Source organism: Lygodium microphyllum, chromosome 28, assembly GCF_053477565.2.
Source record: "Lygodium microphyllum isolate KBCC chromosome 28, Lygodium_microphyllum_v1.1.10, whole genome shotgun sequence".
NCBI lineage: Eukaryota > Viridiplantae > Streptophyta > Polypodiopsida > Schizaeales > Lygodiaceae > Lygodium > Lygodium microphyllum.
In genome coordinates this window covers 103,066,408-103,084,886 of record NC_141162.1, presented here as the reverse complement: position 1 = coordinate 103,084,886, position 18,479 = coordinate 103,066,408, and the positions used below count along the sequence as shown (strand labels likewise).

At 41.7% G+C, this 18,479-nt stretch overlaps 1 protein-coding gene across 4 annotated transcripts in view; it reads left to right on the top strand.

The window, feature by feature from the left end:
* LOC148011820 (NagB/RpiA/CoA transferase-like superfamily protein) overlaps window positions 1-11,870 on the top strand; it is a 91,003-nt gene extending 79,133 nt beyond the window's left edge. For all 4 annotated transcript variants that reach the window (XM_087670007.1, XM_087670006.1, XM_087670009.1 and 1 more), the window contains exons 8-9: window positions 7,284-7,350; window positions 11,537-11,870. In XM_087670007.1, the coding sequence (XP_087526133.1) occupies window positions 7,284-7,350; window positions 11,537-11,627 (158 nt within the window). In that variant the 3' untranslated portion in view covers window positions 11,628-11,870. The remainder of the gene's footprint in view (window positions 1-7,283; window positions 7,351-11,536) is intronic.
* Window positions 11,871-18,479: the final 6,609 nt, after the last annotated feature.

The window sequence follows — 18,479 nt, the reverse complement described above, 5'->3', positions numbered from 1 at the left end:
AGACAATCATTCCTTTAGGTGCCTCCATAGGTCATGATGATGCAATAAATCATTCAATGTATAAACCCCAACCATCCATAAAACCTTGCCTTCAAATATGATTTCAATCACTAAAAAATACCCAAATACATCATTCTTCACAAGCACTAGTTGAAATTTCTCATGAACAACCATGAGGACATTAGAGCAATGCATTGCATTTCCCCTAACATAAAACAACTAAAACCCATGGTAGTCCAAAATTCTACCCATTTCACTGTGATTTTTATATTCAACAACACATAATACATCCCAACTATTTTCATGAAAAATGTTCCGCATGTCATGTTGCTTGCTTTGTGAGGAAATCCCACGACCATTCCACATGGCGATCTTCATATGTGAGTAAAAGGGAAATCGGGTTTGAGGCTGATCCTGCCTCAATTTGACTCTCTCTCTCAACACCTCTAATACCCCATCATCCAAAAAATCAGTTAACACTGCAAATGCAAATGCATTCTTTCCTTTATGATCAGGCTTTAAAGTAGAGGGCTGATCCTCAAACTTAAGAGCCAATCTTGGATAACAACAGTCCCAAGGAGTGATCATCTTGTCTTTCCTACCAAAGGCAAGACAAGCTGCCGGATCCCATAAACGATGAGCAAACACTTTGGCATTTCCTGATCTCCACTATCCAAAAGGAATCACCTCAAAAATGATACGTTCAAAAGAAGGCTTATACTTCCTTCACACATATGTATGTAAGGAGTCTTGAGAACTTGCGTGCATGGCAACTAGCAATTCCACATCAACCTTTTTCCCTTTTTTTGAATGAACAGTAACCCAACATGGGTTTTTTACCTTTATCCATATTTCTACACACACAAGGGGCTTGATCAAGACTCTTGACCATCATATCTGCCATATCAAGAGGAGTAGCTGCGTTGGCATTTTTCTAGGCACTTTGCCATAAAATGGCCCAATTTCCCACAAGAAAACTAGTGGCCTGTAAAAGTGCCCCATTTAAGATGTAAGAGCAGCGGATGCATACCTAAACAGTTCAAACACAGCCAATTGGGCCTTTTATGAGAAGTATCCCACATCATACGCATAGGATTTCAATCCGCCCTCTTATCGAGGGGAACTAGAACAGTGCCAATAGCCACCATTTCTCTTTTAATAGAGGCCAATACACTGCAGGACAGCCTTCGACGTCTACCCAAATGCAGCATTCCTGCTGTAGCAAATGCTCAAAATTCGCCGTAGGTCTCCATGGCACAACATGCATGAGTTGGCGACCAAAAAACAAAGGCAACGTTGCCAAAAGTACATCGCGATTCTTAGATGAGTTGAGCAAGACCTCATAGAAACCTCTTGGTCCCACAAAAATTTCATCTGCGCATTATCCCTACAACACTGAATGCAAACACTAACATATCCAAGAAAGCACAAAGATCCTGCCCATGGAAAAGAGAATGACGCCTTTCTCATAAAAACTGGAAAAGGATCACAGCACTGCTTTAGTATCCACACGAGCGTCCAGAACATCGTCCATATTGAAGTCCGGAAAAGCATTATGATTATGCTGAACATATCACTTATCAAAGCATTGGCGAATTCCAACTAGTGCTCCCAGTCCAAATCCTGAGATTCATCAAAGCTAGTGATGGCCTACACGTAAGAGTGCACTAGAGGCTGTGAGGGAAGAGGGCCCTCAGAACTTGCCATCAATTCATCCACATTATGCTTGCTGCCCTTGACAGCTGGCTGATTATCAAAACTCAGCACCGTTTCCTTGGTGCAAGGACCATTTTTTCTTCCTCTTCAGCTTCTGAATCTGGTCCCAGGGCTTCCACTACCTGGTCAATAAAGACTCTGTTCAGCATCTCTCTCGCTTGACAGTACACTCGAGATGATGGTCTTGATGGCCTCCTTTTGGCCAACTACAGGGCTATTAGGTCCCACTGGTCCTACCTGCACCTGCCTGAGAGTGAAATTCTTCCTAGTACCCTTTGCCTGCATTTCCCCCCTACACCTCTTCAGGGCTATTAGGTCCCACTGGTCCTACCTGCAGCTGCCTGAGAGTGAAATTCTTCCTAGTACCCTTTGCCTGCATTTCCCCCCTACACCTCTTCAGGTCTGCAATGTCGGAGATAAGGGAAGAAAAAATCCCTCTCTTTGTGCTGTGTCATTGGTACACAGCTCTCTGCAGTTTTGTTTTTTTTTTTTTGTTTTTTAAACCGGGTGCCTAATCAAACTCAAAGGCAGAACCCTGTGCCACTAGCTTGCAATCATGTAGGTCTGTTCGTGGAGCTCCCACTAGTCTGAATTTGCTCTACATGTATGCTGGTTTGTGTATATAGGCGCGGCTGGTTTATATCTGCTCTGCGTGTCATAGTGACTGCATGGCTGATTCTGCACATGACAGATAGAGAGGCTGCAGGATTGTGTGCTTTGTGTGGGGGTTTGACCGTGTGTCCCCCTGGGTCAGGCCTGTTTGTAGGTCATGACAGTGTCACGCTGGTCTCCCTCTCTCTCTCTCTCTCTCTCTCTCTCTCTCTCTCTCGTAGGGCATGTGCCCTACTAGAGAGAGAGAGAGAGAAGCATGTCCTCCCTTCTGAGTTTATAAAGTGAGCATGTTCTTCAGATTGAGGTAGTTACGGCTAACCTAAGAAGCCTATTGCTTACTTTTTCTAACCATCAAGTACAGGCCTCCAATGATGAACCTCAATAGGTGCCTTGATTCTACCAATGGCCAAACCATAGAAATAGGGAACAGCAATTCCGGCCTACAAGAATGGCCTTACACGTTCCAAACCCTCTAAGGAGATGAAGCGGCTAGGGAATGTTCCCTGCGGTTTCCTGGCCCGTTCCTTACCGTTCCCCCTGCCCTTTTTGAAATGGCAATTCCAAGCTTGCTGACACAAACTTGCTGTTTTCCCTATGTTTCCTTCTTGCTTGTGTCACACTCCTACCACCGATTCATCCATCTCCATTGCCTAATGTGCACCTGCTAGTCTCGCTCTCTCCAGCTGAAGATTCAAAGTGTCAAGACAAGCTACAAGCCAATCATGAGTCCATGCAGAGTTCACATTTGATGCATTATCAACTCTTGCAAATCACAATCAAATTTCAGTCCAGTTTTCAATTCCAAGGTTATCACCCATTTATATTGTCAAAATTTTGGGAAAATTGGGGTAATTGGGGCATTTGGGGCAATTTAGGGCAATTTGGAGTTATGGGAGTTATGGGGGTAATCAAGTCAATTTTGGGGCATTTGGGTCGATTTGGAGCATGGAGGGGTATTGGGGCAATTAGAGAGACATTCGGGGCATTCGGGAAATTGTGGCATTTTTGGGGCATTGAGAGCAATTGGGGGCAACGGAGGAAATTTTGAGACATTTAAGGCGATTTGGGCAATTTTTAGCAATTTGGGGGGCTAATGGGGCAATTTGTGGTAATTTGGAGCAAATTGGGGTAATTTAGGTCATGCAAGGCATATTTGGGACGCATAAGACATGTGTCGTTCCCCCCGTTCCTGTTCTCGTTCCCCAATTCTAGGTAACTATGGGCCAAACCATTCGTTGGATTCATATCTTGAGTTTAAAAACTTAGAAATTTGAAAGATATCTTGATTATGCTTAAACCCTTACCATTCGTTGGATTCATATCTTGAGTTTAAAAACTTAGAAATTTGAAAGATATCTTGATTATGCTTAAACCCTTAGTCAAGGAAGTGATCAGGAGAAATTAGCAGTTCAAGTCAAGGCCCTTAACTTGAGGACTCACGGACAAATTCTAGATGGTCTGACTTTGAAGACAAGTCAAGTGTGATGTCAAAATTTGAGATGGTCTCACTTTGAAGACCATCTTGGACAAATTCAAAGAAGACAAGGGAGACTATCCTAGAATTATGCTTCTCATCAAAAGACCAAACAAAGCTCTCAAAAAAGGAGACTAATAGATGATTGATTGATCAGAGAGGCACAAAAAACACTCTCCCAAGAATGGTCTTTATTAAGGTGTGCTTGATTTTTTGGGCTCACTCGAAAACACACACTTGGAGAAAAGTATAAGTCACCAAACTCTGCCATAAACCAAGGGTCATGCTCCCTTGATTTGGAAGATAAAATCCTTCCGAGCTGCCTGCTCTCCTCATTTGATGATGTCGATGTATTTTGTCTCCCATGTCCTCCAAGGCCCCTAGCATTTCAAAATTCCCATCAACCCAAGGTAGAGATTGAGTGAGGCTGGTCCAAGACCGTCTCCATTCCTATTGGCCATCAGGGGGGGCCACATGGCCAATAGCTCAAAAAGTCCCTCATCTACATTCACATAAGGCCTTTCCTGAGATTGCAATGCCCCAGTCTTGAACAACATGAACCCACTGCTTGCCTACACAAATGCAGACCCATGCTTAAATCTCTGTAGCACCTATCACTAGAGCCTAGTACGTGAATCTCCACCCTAGCAACAACTTGTTACTACAATGGGATATCTCGTCTTTGGAGAGATGGTGCTCTTTTGACATTAGAAAATCTATTGACTCTCCAACAACCGCACTATGAAGATTCTATCTCATGAGTTTCTGACCTAGTGAAACAAACACCCCTCCAAATCCTTGAATGTTCCATGAGAGGATCCTCATGGGAATGCCTAAGTCTCTTAGACCAAGGTGGCCCCACAGCCCACGCCTTTGTCCTTTGTCTCTTGGTGTAGAATCTATCATGCTTCCTCTATGCAATCTTTGCACCTTGGTGAAGGGTAGGGAAATCAATAGACTCTAGGGAGTCTTCTGAAGTTGTATCATCATCCTCTCTCCTTCCCTTTCTCTATTGGGTGGCCATGATCTATGAAACCAACTCCTCTTCTCTCTCCACGAGGGAATCCCCCTTTCCTCCATCCAAGAAAAGAGTACGAAGGACCTATGAAACTAGTAGGTTTGGATTTGCCTCGGTTACCGTTGTGAGTGAGGGTGAAGATATTGCCACAAGTGACTAAGGGGAAGGGTGAATAGGTTGATGTTTCTCAGCTTCTGATGGCCTAGGAGAGGACGGTTATGGACGCAACTGCCTTTGGTACCATTGGTGCTGAAGATGCTGATTTGTCTTGCACTACCACAAGTGATTGGGGGGCCTATGAGTTCCTCATCCATTGGTGACCTGGAAGAGGGGGGTGGGAGCTCCCTACCTCTATCTCCATTAATGTAGGTGTGGCAAGTATTGCCACATCTCTTCAAGCAACAAGCTTGGGGTCTCTAACAACTCCCCATTGTCTCTTTGGCTGCTATTGATGTTCTCGTCTCCCTCTCTATGTCCTCTTGGTGGCTCATCTCCTCTACAATCCTCTTTCACTCCTCCCATGAAGCAAAGCTCCTCCTTGAGTCCCCCTTTATCTTGAAAGGAGGCTTGGCAAGGCCTAACAACTTCTCTCCTCTAATGCACCCTAGTCACTTTACTACAATTTGGCAGACCATCCTACAGGCAAAACATTGCTTGGGAGGCTAGTGTAGTATGCGGCCTAGAGCATAATGTGCCATGCATTGAGGGCATCGTGATGGCCCAAGGAAGAGAGTCAAGTGAAGAGGTGGGGACCACAACCCTAATTGATGGATGTTCACAGTGCCGCTCCACTGTCGTATTTGCAAGGGTTTTGTTTCTTCAAGGGGTAAGTACTTGCCGAGGCCAAGAAAAGTTGTGATAGATGTGCCATCCCCAAGCATGGAATAATTTGTGCCCTCTATCCACCTATTGAAGGGAGCCACGACACTTCAAGTATCTAGTGGGTTGGTGGCAAGTGCCACCTTGGACTGCTCTGGTGTTTGGAAATCTTTGATGAACTTATTTAACATCCTTGCCTCTAAGCAATGCAGAGTTTTAAGTCCAAAAAGTTGGAAGAAATTATGTTGAGAAACATATGCAACACTTTGAATCATGCAAAGATCCCAAAATCTTTAGATGAGTTTTTTGTGAAGAAATTAGCAATGTTGACGTTGATGAACTGTGAAAGTGAGGGGCAAATTGACATGAGTATACTGCAAGCTGCCAAGCTTTGGGAATTCACAAAAGAAACTTATATACAGCCAAACATCACTTAGCAGTGTGTGCTTCAATGAGTGCACTGGTAGTGTGTCACCTACTAGTCGGTACACTAGAGATGACTCCCCCAAGGCTGCCACTTTGTCTTTGATGTTGACCTCTACATCAAGATCAGCAGACCTGATCTATGGGAAACTTGGAAGTATCAACTGTGGAACCTGTGGAGGCTGCACTAGAGTTTTCTGACCAGCTAGCATCTTGCAAATTGAGTTCAGATGGGAGCACAAGATTTTCTATTTCTAGAGAAATGAATGATTCTATTAATTTGGGACAAAATATCCTGAGGCAAAGTACAAAATTAGCTGTGCAAGGGACTTTCAGAAAAGGACAAATATAAATTAAAAAGGGAAGTCTATTATTACAAGGCCTGAATGAATAACCGATTAGGAGGTCCATAATGGCAGACCATACGTGACTGAAAATGAAAGAATGTGCCAGAGTCCTAGATCCTCAGAAAAACATCTGTCCTCCTCATCCTCATAGACTCCTAGTAACCTTGTAGTCTCTCTAGCTCCCTGCAGAGTGTGGACAATCTCTGCCACAATCCTGAAAATAGCCTTTTCATTGGCTACCTCTAGTAAATCTATAAAATGACTACATCCGGTGGTCCAAATAAATGAATATATGATGGCTCTTAGCTCCTATGTATGATGGTGCCCTTCGGTCCACTTTGACTGTGAAAAGTCTGGTGTAGCAATCCTGCTCAAGAGCTGACCAGAGATGAGATAGGGATGACTCCCCCGAACATCCTCATAACCACAAGCTGTGCCTTCAAATTGGAAAAAGAAACATCTGATAACTTTCAACTCCTTGGAAAATTTAGCCTCCTGATAACGTTTAGGAGAAGCCAAAAACTTACGAAGATGGTTCCTTTTGGTGGCAGGGTGGTTCTTTGGTGTGGCAATGTGAATATAACACCACTTTTAAACAATCATTCTTCATGTTAATGCAGTAGTTCTGGACAGTTAGCCTTTTGATAGTGCAGTTTTAAACTTCAAATGTTTCTTAATCATGGTTGCTTTATCTTAGACAGTTAGCCTTTTGATAGTGCAGTTTTAGACTTCAAATATTTCTTAATCATGGTTGCTTTATCTTAGAAGTGCTTATAAGTGATTTGTTCATTGAGTTTGATGTTTACTAATAAGCTTTTGTTTGGGCATCAGCAGCTGATGCACATCTAAATGCCGCTTTTCTTGTCCCTTGCAGTTGATGTAGCAAGAAGTCTAGAATTGATCGATGGAGTTGTTGGACATGGTCTAGTTTTGGATACAGCGTAAAAATTACTCTTCACCTATTTCAAAGTGTTCTTGTAACTTGTAGTTACTGTTTTCTTAACTGAACTTTGTGGTGGCTTGATTAATAAGTGCATTTTGGTCATCTTCTTTTTAACAAATGTGATATGATCTGAATATTTCCCCAGCATAAGGGCATGCTTGAAAATCAATCATTCACCGACATATATGAATCTGAATTTCTGTATCATGGTAATACATCTCAAAGAATCTTAGGCTCAAATATGAATGTTGACATGTGTGGTAATAATTTCTGGAGTAGAAATATGAGTGTTGACATCTCCACTGATCAGCGTATTAAAGACTGTTAAAGTAAAGATATATTTTCTTTCTGAGAAACTCTTATAGCATGAAGGATCAAGGAAAAAATGAGATTATTGTCAGATTTATGGTGCATTATGTCACACTTGGCAAAAAGTCACTCGTGTTTGGTCATTTCATGATCAAGAAAGATGTCTTATACCCTTTAATCTTTGTAGTTGTGTGAGTGTGGTGTCTAGGTGTTTATCTTTCTCCCTTCTCTTTCCTGTTTTTAACTATGTAGCTTTGAATTTCCTCTGTGTTATCAGATCTTAGGTTCAGAGATCCAATTGCAGTTTCGTTTGCTATTCCCTTGAGGAAGAGTTGTGACAAGATTCCTAAGTTGAGGCTGATGCGAGAAAGTGTTGGAGAAAACAACAGTTGACTAGTGGAAAGAAGGCATCATAGGATAAAAGACAATTTAGAGCAAAAATGTGGAGGTAATGTTAACTAGCGAATGCTGTCAACCTGATGGCAAATAATGTGTTGACAACGCAATCATGCATGCAAAAGCTGAGAGAGACAAGTACACAAACATAAGAATCACTGTAAGCAAATAGTGAGGTGAGATGAAAATGCAAGAGGGTGCATTGGGTTGGTTCATATAAGTGATGCCATAGAAGTCTGTATTTCTGGACCCCCTTCTCAGCTCTGTGACAGTTCTGCCATGAAGCCAAAGACGTATTGATTTACTCTGGGAGGTCATGTCCGGTCATGTCCTAGCACTACATCCCCCAAGAGGAGCTAGCAAAAAAAGCTCAGGATGGCTGGCCTACCTTGTAGCTCTGAGGTCAAGGATCAGTCTGAAGTACAACACCTTAGATCTCTTCAACTCAAGTTACAAGTGGACATGCTGAAGAGGATATCTCCTAAAGATGTAAAGGACTAAAAGCAATGGGAGCTAGCACAAACTCAAACAGTCCCAATAATACTTACTGGGGTTTGAAACGCCCACTGACAACTCGGCTACCTTCTTTAAAGGCTTGAGGCATCATTGCCTTGTGACGAAGAATCTGAACTCTGTTTAGCCTTGAACTTGGATTTTCACCTTGTCATGTTCATTTTTCTCTTCTCACATGCCTTCCTGACATGACATCCCTCTCAAGATTAGCACAAGGACTTACTCCTCTTTGTTGTCTTACTTGTCCCTCATCAGTGCCACCAACAAACTTGTGGTTTCTTCCCTCCTGAATCAGCAGTGTTGCAACTTCCTCAAACCTGTTATGATGCTCCAACTGTAAGAGAAGTAACAAAAATCTTGCAAGATGACAAGCTGTGAGCAAGATGTATGTCGATGGTGAGTTGACAGCTGCCAATTTGTAATGATATCCTTTGACATTGTGATGAAGGAAATGGCAAACCCCCCCTTGTTGAGAGACACTCCATATACCAAGTTGATGACCCTGCCAAGGTTCGTGCTCTTAAACTCATTTTGCACGAACTTCTAAGCATTAGCAGATGTCTTTGCTGTATGGATGAGGCGGATTTCAGATTCTGCCATAATCATGATTATCAACACAAATACATGAACTGCTGTCATGCTGAAGTAATGGTCTACTGCCCCTTTGTAGGCACGTTATCATTGACTATAGCACACCTATGGCAACAGTTATGAACGTGATCCCTCAAATCCTTGCCTTCTAGAACCTTCTATAGTTCTTAATATATATCCATCCAGTTTACCCTGCTTAATAAAGCCAAGTATAACAAGGGCCTGACCTTCTCTCATGCCCATCCACAGTGCTTCATCCAAAAGATGTGCAAGCACTCAACTACTAACTAGGAAACTAAGAAGAATACCTGTTAAAATCTATCAAATATAAGCTGTAAGTAGCCTACACACACCAAGCTGAAGCAAGTCCCTCCAATTATCGCACTGAACCGGCTGAAAATTCTTTTCTAAACATGTATGTGGATGCACACATGACCTGCCAGCAATGCCTAGATGACCAGGTCAATGGGTGCACCCACTTCAGACAGTAAGGAGAAGCCTACTTTATCAGGGCCTGCTTTGTGATCTCCCAAGATAATAAGAGTAACATACTGTTTCTTGACAGAGGTGGTATCCAAAACCAATATCATCGGGTCTCCATGGTGACCTTTCATAGAGTTTGGAGGTTGAATCCAAATTAATAATCAGGCAAGCGTTGAAGGGAACTATCATCCTGATTCATGAAACATTTAGCAGGAAATGCTAATTCTTTTCAAATGGTCCTGTATCTTGCGCATGAAATTGACACAAGATGAAACACCCATGAAACTTGACAATAGTATGAGCCTTGATTTCCCCAGCTCTAGACAGAGCAATAAATCTCTAAGCTTACCATCAATTCCTTTAATGCAATGCTTAGTTGTGCATATCCCAAGCTGCGAAGAAATGCTCTAAATGCAGAAAACACAAAACCAATCATACAACAAAGCACAAACTAATAAACACACAACACAATTAGGCCAGGGTAACTCAAAGAGTGAACACAATGAATACTGAAGTGAATTATTGAGTATACAATGCTCATGCAACAAACACACTATGCAGTGAATACTATTATATCTCTAGGATTAAGGCAGAGGTTATGAGTTGGAGAGAGCGTTGTACTCCAAAAACGATGCTGAAGCATAGCAAGGCAGCTTTCATGTGTCGAACACTAGCAAATGTAGCCAAATAGGCTAGATCTGATGCAAACAAGAGTGAGGAGAAAGAAAGACAAAAAATGCAGGTACCTAAGGAGAGAAAAAAAAGGCGACAGTTGGAGATTGTAGATGACTATGCAGAAGTGTAAGCGAGAGCTAGAGGAGAGAGAAACTCAGCAAACACAAGAATTGGATGATGGTGACAGCTCCAGCTGATGACATCAGCAGTAAATGTGAGGTTTTGACTGTAGGCGACATCTCTAGGATGCTAGCAATAGCTCATAGGTACCAGGAGAAAACTCCAGCATGCAAGCAACAACTCACAGGTACGCATGAGGCGTGCTCCGCGTTGTCTTGTCTGCCACATTTCGAGTTTGTGTCGAGTCGATAGACGATGGAGATGCTCATGCATTCCACCGTTTTGTGTCAACAAGAGCCTGTCGTGAGGTACAGTCAACCCCACCGAGAATTAGCCCCACTGATGAAGAGGCACCTCGATCACATCATTCCATTGGTTTTGGTCCATCTATATCGATACGAGCTGCACAATATTCACGATGAGGTTCGTTGTTAGCATTGAGAACCATGGAGCTTGAACACGATCTTACCACCAACGAGGCACGTGTTCAAGGCACCGCATTTTGCTCCTCACCACCTACTGGGCACACATTGATCACCACGACACGATGCCCTCGCAAGGATCACCATAGTAAATGCAAGGTTCAGACTATAGGCGACAACTCTAGAATGCATGCAACAACTCACAATACTAGGAGAAAGCTCCAATATGCAGGCGATAGCTCACAAGCTGAGTCAGAGAGACTGGAATCAAGTGCTAGATGATAGCATTCAGCAAGTGGAAGGTGTAACCGCAATGTCCTCTGCAAACAGTGTGTGGACAGCAAAGATACAACTCTTGAAACCTACAAAAACGAGATTGAGGGAGAGTGATGGCCTGCATGCCTATTTATAGAAAGTTTGGGGTACCCAAATTAGGGTTTGGCATATGGGACACAATAACTCTCTAGGATCGCTTTTCTTTTTAAAATAATAAGGTTTCATCATTAATTAAGCGTGTTTTGGGGCTGTTTAAGTCAGGCTAATGCAGTTTTAGCTCAACACAAGCCAAGCCCAATGTGTTGTGTCTTTTGGTAATGACTTTGTATGCTGGATTTTTGGACATTTGTTTTTTTTTTTCCTGGTCTTTAAAAGCCTTACTCTCTGCAAACCTCACAGGTATGCTGCAGCAGTTGCTAGTGCAGATGGAGTCAAGATAAGGACATCATTGTTTAGAAGTGCTTTCACATCAATGGACTATGGAGATTAAATGGAGTTTTCTCCTTTTCCTGATGCTCCCCAAGCTTAGTATGATCTACAGGGATGCTATTTTTGCAGGAAACTGTTGCACAGCCAGCCTTACCTGGTCCTAAATCCTCCTCTTAAAGCAAAAGCCTTTGGTGGAGAACAGGAGAATTGTTGTATAAGAAGATATTGTTGGGCTTCTCATTTTTAGGAAGTTTTTGTATCCTTCAATGTCTCAATAGAAGAAATCAATTCATTTTCTAAACAAGCTAAATCAGTAAGATGAGAACCTTCTAGAGTTTGTGGTAAGAAGCTTAACTGTCATTACACAGCAAAAAAGAATTTGCATCCATTTTGTATGTAATTTGTGCAATCAATAATCTATTGATTTTTTTTCCTTTGTAAATTAATAGATATCTAGAAAAGTACACTAGAGCTGCCCATTGTGAAACAGTTGTTACTGGTACATGAGTTGTCAATTTTCATGTAATGCTCATCCAAGATGAAGTGTTAAGTGGTAGACATGGCATGCCTTTATGCACAATTTAGTAGGAAAAGTAGAAAGTTCTATAATGTAGCTAGCTGCTATATATTCCTCATATTGAATGCAAAGCAAATAGTGGAAGCTAACCTACACAGTTATTTAAAAGTCTGTGCAATGTGTTTGAATAGCCTTGGTATGACCTATGGGATGTTCAAGCAAGCCCAAATCTAAGACTCAAAAGAAGCCACTGGCTATTTCTTGGTTGTTTTTGGAGAGTGACCAATAAAGCATCTTCATGAAGTCACGTGAAGAATGATAATAATAATAATAATAATAATAATAATAGTAAATAATGTGATGTTTACAAAGCAAACACATGCAACCAATTGGTAGAGCCAACTGTAATAATGTATTGTTGTGGATACATTTTGATGTGTCTGGAAGAATAACTATCCCATACGTGATTTTGGCATTATATGATTCATGGTAACAGGCTGCAATTACCCTGCTACAACAATTTAATTTGGCATCACAATAGGAATATTTTTCTAATGTTCTTGTATTAAGATAAAAAAGGTAGGTAATTACAACATCCAAAGGATGCAGTAAGGCTCAGGCCTTAGCTTCTATTTTCCTAAAGAAATGTTTAAAGATTCAGTTCTTTGCTTTCAAGGAGCCCAAAACAAGGAGAATCTCCTACCTGATTTGGCTAATGCAGCTATCAGGCTTCAGCAGAGAATGCGCCCTGAAAACTATATCATTTCTTCTAGACCAAATGAACCTTAGAACAATCCCACATAGCAGATTAACAAGTCGTCAGGTGTTGTCATCCATATTAGCCTGATCTCCAAAGAATGCTGTTGCAATGCCAAAGGCATCCTACAAATTGGCCACTCTGAGCCATCTTCTGATAGTTTTCCACATTGGTGAGACATGGATGCAGTCCCAGAACAAATGTTTCTCAGTCTCCTCGGCCCAGCCACAAAATGAGGACAAAGGAGAGAGTCCAGGCCTCTTGCACAATCTAGCCTGCAGTGGAAGCTTCTTAAGAGTAGTCCGCCATCTGACCACGTTAACTCTGAAGGCCAGCGTTGCCTTCCAAAGCCTTTTAAATCTCTTGTTCCAAGTGTGACTCTAGTCCTTGGAAATTATTTTCTCCATTTATCCTAAATATTCATTGGTATTGAGACTCTAGCATCCACAGGGCCACATGGTTACGGATCCATGAACCATTGTTTGCATGTGTAGAAACTATTTTCTGGATCTTCTTGGCTCAACGCCAACACCCTCTAAGCGGACTTCTGATGCCTATTCGGCTTTGTATGCTTTGGTCAGAGATCATGTTTCACCCAACATCCATATTGCTTAGGAAAGTGACATGCCTGAGGATGAAGTTATGGATGTCTTATTGCATTTACCCTTAGATAAAAGCCCTAGTTGGGATGGCCTCACTAATGAATTCTTTGAGACCTGTGCTACCCATCGAGTGAAACCCTTGACCACCATGGAGGTTTGGAAAGTGGGGGTTATGCCTGCATCATGGAAGGAGGGAGTTATTAAGTTGATCCCGAAAGTGCCTTCTCCATCAATGCTAAAACATTGGAGACCCATCTCCTTGATGAGAACAATGTATAAAATTTTCTCAAAACTGTTGGCTAACCGCCTCCATATGCATCTCCCTAACATTGTGCACCCCCAATCGGTAGGGATTCATCAAGTGCAGAAACATCTTTTATAATGTGCTGAATGTCCAAATAGGAATTGACTATGCCAAGCATTCCAATCAGAAGGTGCTATTGGTGCAGTTGGACTTGGAAAAGGAGATGGGTCTCCATCAATGCTAAAACATTGGAGACCCATCTCCTTAATGAGAACAATGTATAAAATTTTCTCAAAACTGTTGGCTAACCGCCTCCATATGCATCTCCCTAACATTGTGCACCCCCAATAGGTAGGGATTCATCAAGTGCAGAAACATCTTTTATAATGTGCTGAATGTCCAAATAGGAATTGACTATGCCAAGCATTCCAATCAGAAGGTGCTATTGGTGCAGTTGGACTTGGAAAAGGCCTTTGTTTATCTGGACTGGTGTTTTGTTGTAGAACTTATGCACATCAGGATTTTAGTTGATATACACTATCAGTGTCGATGCTTCCTCTTGGGTCATATTGAATGGTGGCGCACAGAGAGAGAGAGAGAGAGAGAGAGAGAGAGAGAGAGAGAGAGGCTTGCCAGTCCTTAACGCTTGCAGAGCATCACATCAAACAGGCCCAAGCATCATGACAGGAGTTGAGACTGACGAGGCAGCCAGTAAAACAAGAGCAGGTTCACACAGACAGTCTGGTTGTCAAGAGAGCTATTCTGAATAGGGCACAGACATTGTCCAGGCTTTCACGCAGACAACAGGGTTAGATAAACAGCCCATACAATTAGGTAAATAGGCGCTCAGTCCTAGGTAAAATGGACCGACAGAGATTGAGCAGGTTGCTGTTAACTGCCAGATAGACACACAAAACAAAAAGAGAGAACTCCGGTCCAGCCTGTGGGGACTTGCAGACCTGCAGACCTAGTTGCTCACACACACACACACACACGCAGAGAGAGTGTGTGTCTGTACTTGTGACTGTCGTGTGGCGCTCTTGGTTATCAGTGGGTGTATTTAGATCGTGCTTTCCAATAAACAGCTGTGTCCTCAATCGGAGTGATAGCGGGTTCTGCACTGTCACGCCCCCCTGCAAAGTGACACGTCAAGAAGATCTGTAATAACAGTTTAGGTAGCTAACTCTGCCACCATGCCTGAGCTTAATACAGCTTCATTGATCAGGTCGTGGGCGTATCGGGCTAGATTCTGAGGAAGAAGATAATATGGTACCATGTACTGAGGAAATGGCCGCATGCCCTGAAACACAGCTGGCTGTAAAACATTGTAAACATGATGTAGAAGATCACATGATGATCCCCCGAGAACTCTATCCCTTCGGAATCTATGCCACGCTCCTACACATAGGTTGCTAAATGTTAGGGCTTGGATTAGAATCTGCTAGACTTTGCTAACTCTTTGCTGGGCGGCGAATATATTCAACACAACCATAGCAATATTCTGATTTGTGATGTGAGGACATGATGAGACACAGATTGTGCTTCGCTCTTTTTCTGCTTTTTATGAGCGTGGGGTCATCCTTTTTTTCATGGTCCGGATTCTGGTGTTGCCTTGGATCCATCAATGGTTGATTTCTCTACTATGGTGTGATTATGTAGGTCATAAAGACTTCCATGAGGTCATGCTCGCATCGAACAAGGATCAAGATGACCCTTTGGACAGGCTGCTCCTCTTCTTTGATAGAGAATTGGTGCATCTAGTGCCATGGAGACCCATGGCTGATTCCCAGTGCTTGCTTAAACAAGAATGTCTAGTGTGGGTTGAGGTTGGAAAACTACCATTTTATTGGCCTCTGTCAAGGGATGCAATGGTAGCCATTAGTACTATTTTAGTGCCTCCAAGCATGTGGGCGGACAACAAGAATGAATTTTGCATGTTATGGGTTACTACTAGGAAAAGACCCAATTGATTGCATCTTGATTGCACTGGTACTCCTCCATTGTGGTTTCGATTTAAATGGGGTAGTTTCGCTGGCCATTACTTCTCTCTTGTAGTGAGCTTGATCACTTCATGGTTAAGTGCTTGGGCAAAAAGGATGCTCCTACTCCTCACAATATGGATATTGATACAATGATTGATGCACTAGCAACTAGCAAATGCATCGTGCAAAAGATTTGACAAGACAATTGGCCTATTCTATCTCTAGATCCTCATGAATCTAGATGGGTTGATACTTAGTGTAAGAAAGGTAAATAGGTTGAGATTCAACAACCAACAAATCCATCAACAGACACCCAAGATTATTTCTATATATATGTAGAAAGAATAAATCTTCCAATGTTTTGAATGCATTTGTCATGGCCCCCTACTAGTCACAACAAAATGGGGAATATATTCTTACAGAGTGATGTTGTTTGGGCTCTGTAATGCTCCTACTACCTTCCAATGAATGATGATGGTTGCAGTCAAAAATCATATGCATGATTTTATTGAGATGTACCTAGATGACTTTTGTGTATTGTAGCCTAATTCGTAAGCATTGGGGACACCCAGAGCAGTGCTTTGAGAGATGTCGAGAGTATGTGATCTCTCTCAACCGTGACAAATGTGTCTTCAAAGTCTATCAAATGTCATGGATTTCGACTATTTTATGCTGGGAATGCTGCAATCTACTATTCTAATGTCCTGATGATTGTTTGTGAGAGATTTCAACCACTTCTCACAAAAAATGATGTGTTTGGTCATTTTTTGGTGATTGAAATTATGGTTGATGGTGAGATTTTATGGCCAATGGGTCTCTATGCACAAAATAATTCCTCACATCACCGTGATTTATGGGCTCACTTGAAAGCTCACTCGTTCCTTGGTAGATTGGGCTTCATGATGGGTGATTTTAATCTATGTATTGCTTCCTTGCAACCTACCTTTTGAGCACTCAATTATGGATGCATAAGAACATAGTGCTTGGGATGGCTTTTTATTAGCTATTCTTAAACAAGATCTCTAGTCTTGGATTTTTCCATTTGTTTTAGGGTTTAACTTCCATTCAACACAACATATGATGATATGGAGTCATTTGGTTCACATGTATGTTATGCAAGATGATGCTTTCTTGCCAGAGATTCTAGAGATGAGGGTATTGCAACAATATGCATTATGTGCTCACCTCCCATTGTACGAAATGCTTGGCTAGCCTATTGCTCCCTTTGCACAATTTTTGGATGGGATCCCATTACGTTTCAATTCCTCCTTTTGAGTCATGCAATTTTTATTGGATGTGCAGCACCCCAACCAAGAGGTGGTTCTTGTCCAATTAGATTTGGAAAAGGTATTTGATTACTTGGAATGGTCTTTTTTGGTAGAGCTTATGCAAACCATGGGTTTAGGAGTCGCATATGTGTCACTTGATATATGCTATTACCAACAATGCCTCTTCGCATGTCATGTTGAATGCTTATGCAAACCATGGGTTTAGGGGCCGCACATGTGTCAGTTGATATATGCTATTACCAATGATGCCTCTTTGCATGTCATGTTGAATGGTGGTGTTACTTAACCCTTTGCCCTAGCAAGATCAATCTAACAAGGATGTCCTCTTAGAACTTTATTTTTTTCCCCCCTTACTACCTATTTAATTCTCACTATGTTGCCTCATCTTGTTGAGATTGAGCAATTTACATGAGAGAGAGGACGGATGAGATGGAAGCACAAGGGTTTTGATACATGAATGTGAATGATTAAATGTTTAGAAAACCAAAGGGGTTGAGTTAGAAGACATATGGTGCATCAATAGTGGTCTAATGGACTGATGGTGTTTCTACACTCAAAGCACCTGAAAAATGGTGAAGACGACACATAACTAATCGTTCATTCAAGATAATTTGTGAGAGTGTTAATATGAAACATTCCCATGGGCTGAGTTGAGTTCTTTGTGATATTTTTAATCTCTTTTCCTAGTTGGTTGCTTTTTTTTCTTTTTCATTATGAAAATTTGTCAAAAGTAAAAAATATACTAAAATGACCTAATAAATAGATAAAAATATTAAGTATGAAAAAATAGCATGATGATTCTCAAATTGTTATTTATTAGAAACATGATCTCTTGATCAAAAATTCATACTTCCTTTTAATGAACATTTTATTGGGCGAATCACATGTTTATGATATTGAAAGCTGATAGAGACAACCTCTATAAGGTATTGGAAATTTGGGATTTGTTTATCCATGCTTCGAGCCTTCATATTATTGCCACGAAATCATCATTGATCAACTATACCAAATCAAATGTGCAGGCATTGGGGTGGTAGGGGAAGTAGTTCCACATGATCGTATTGCTTGGCATTCAGGCTACCCTTTGGGTGCGGATGTACAACCTAAACAATTGTTGCAATGGATTTCTTAGAAGTTGGACACCAAGTTCCTCTATTGGAAATCTCAGGTCTACTGGCCTTTTCATGTCTTCCTTATAGTGGCACAAGCTATTTATGATACCCGTGCTTACTTATTATTTTCCTCTTTTACCTAGGCCCAAGAGTACCTTGCATGACCTTACCTAGCACATATGTTTAATATGGTTGAAAAAAAAAATCAATGAATGGCATTTTTTGGATTTCATGGAACCATGTTTGTACTCCAAAGAACATGGATAGAGGGGCTCTCTTGGAGGTTGAGACTCACATGGTTGGTCTCTATCGGTCACTATTCCAAGCCATGTGTGTAGGTCATCACCCTTGGGTCTATAGTGCTTACTTTTTTCTAGAAGATCAGGGAGTTACACATGGTAGTACTAAAA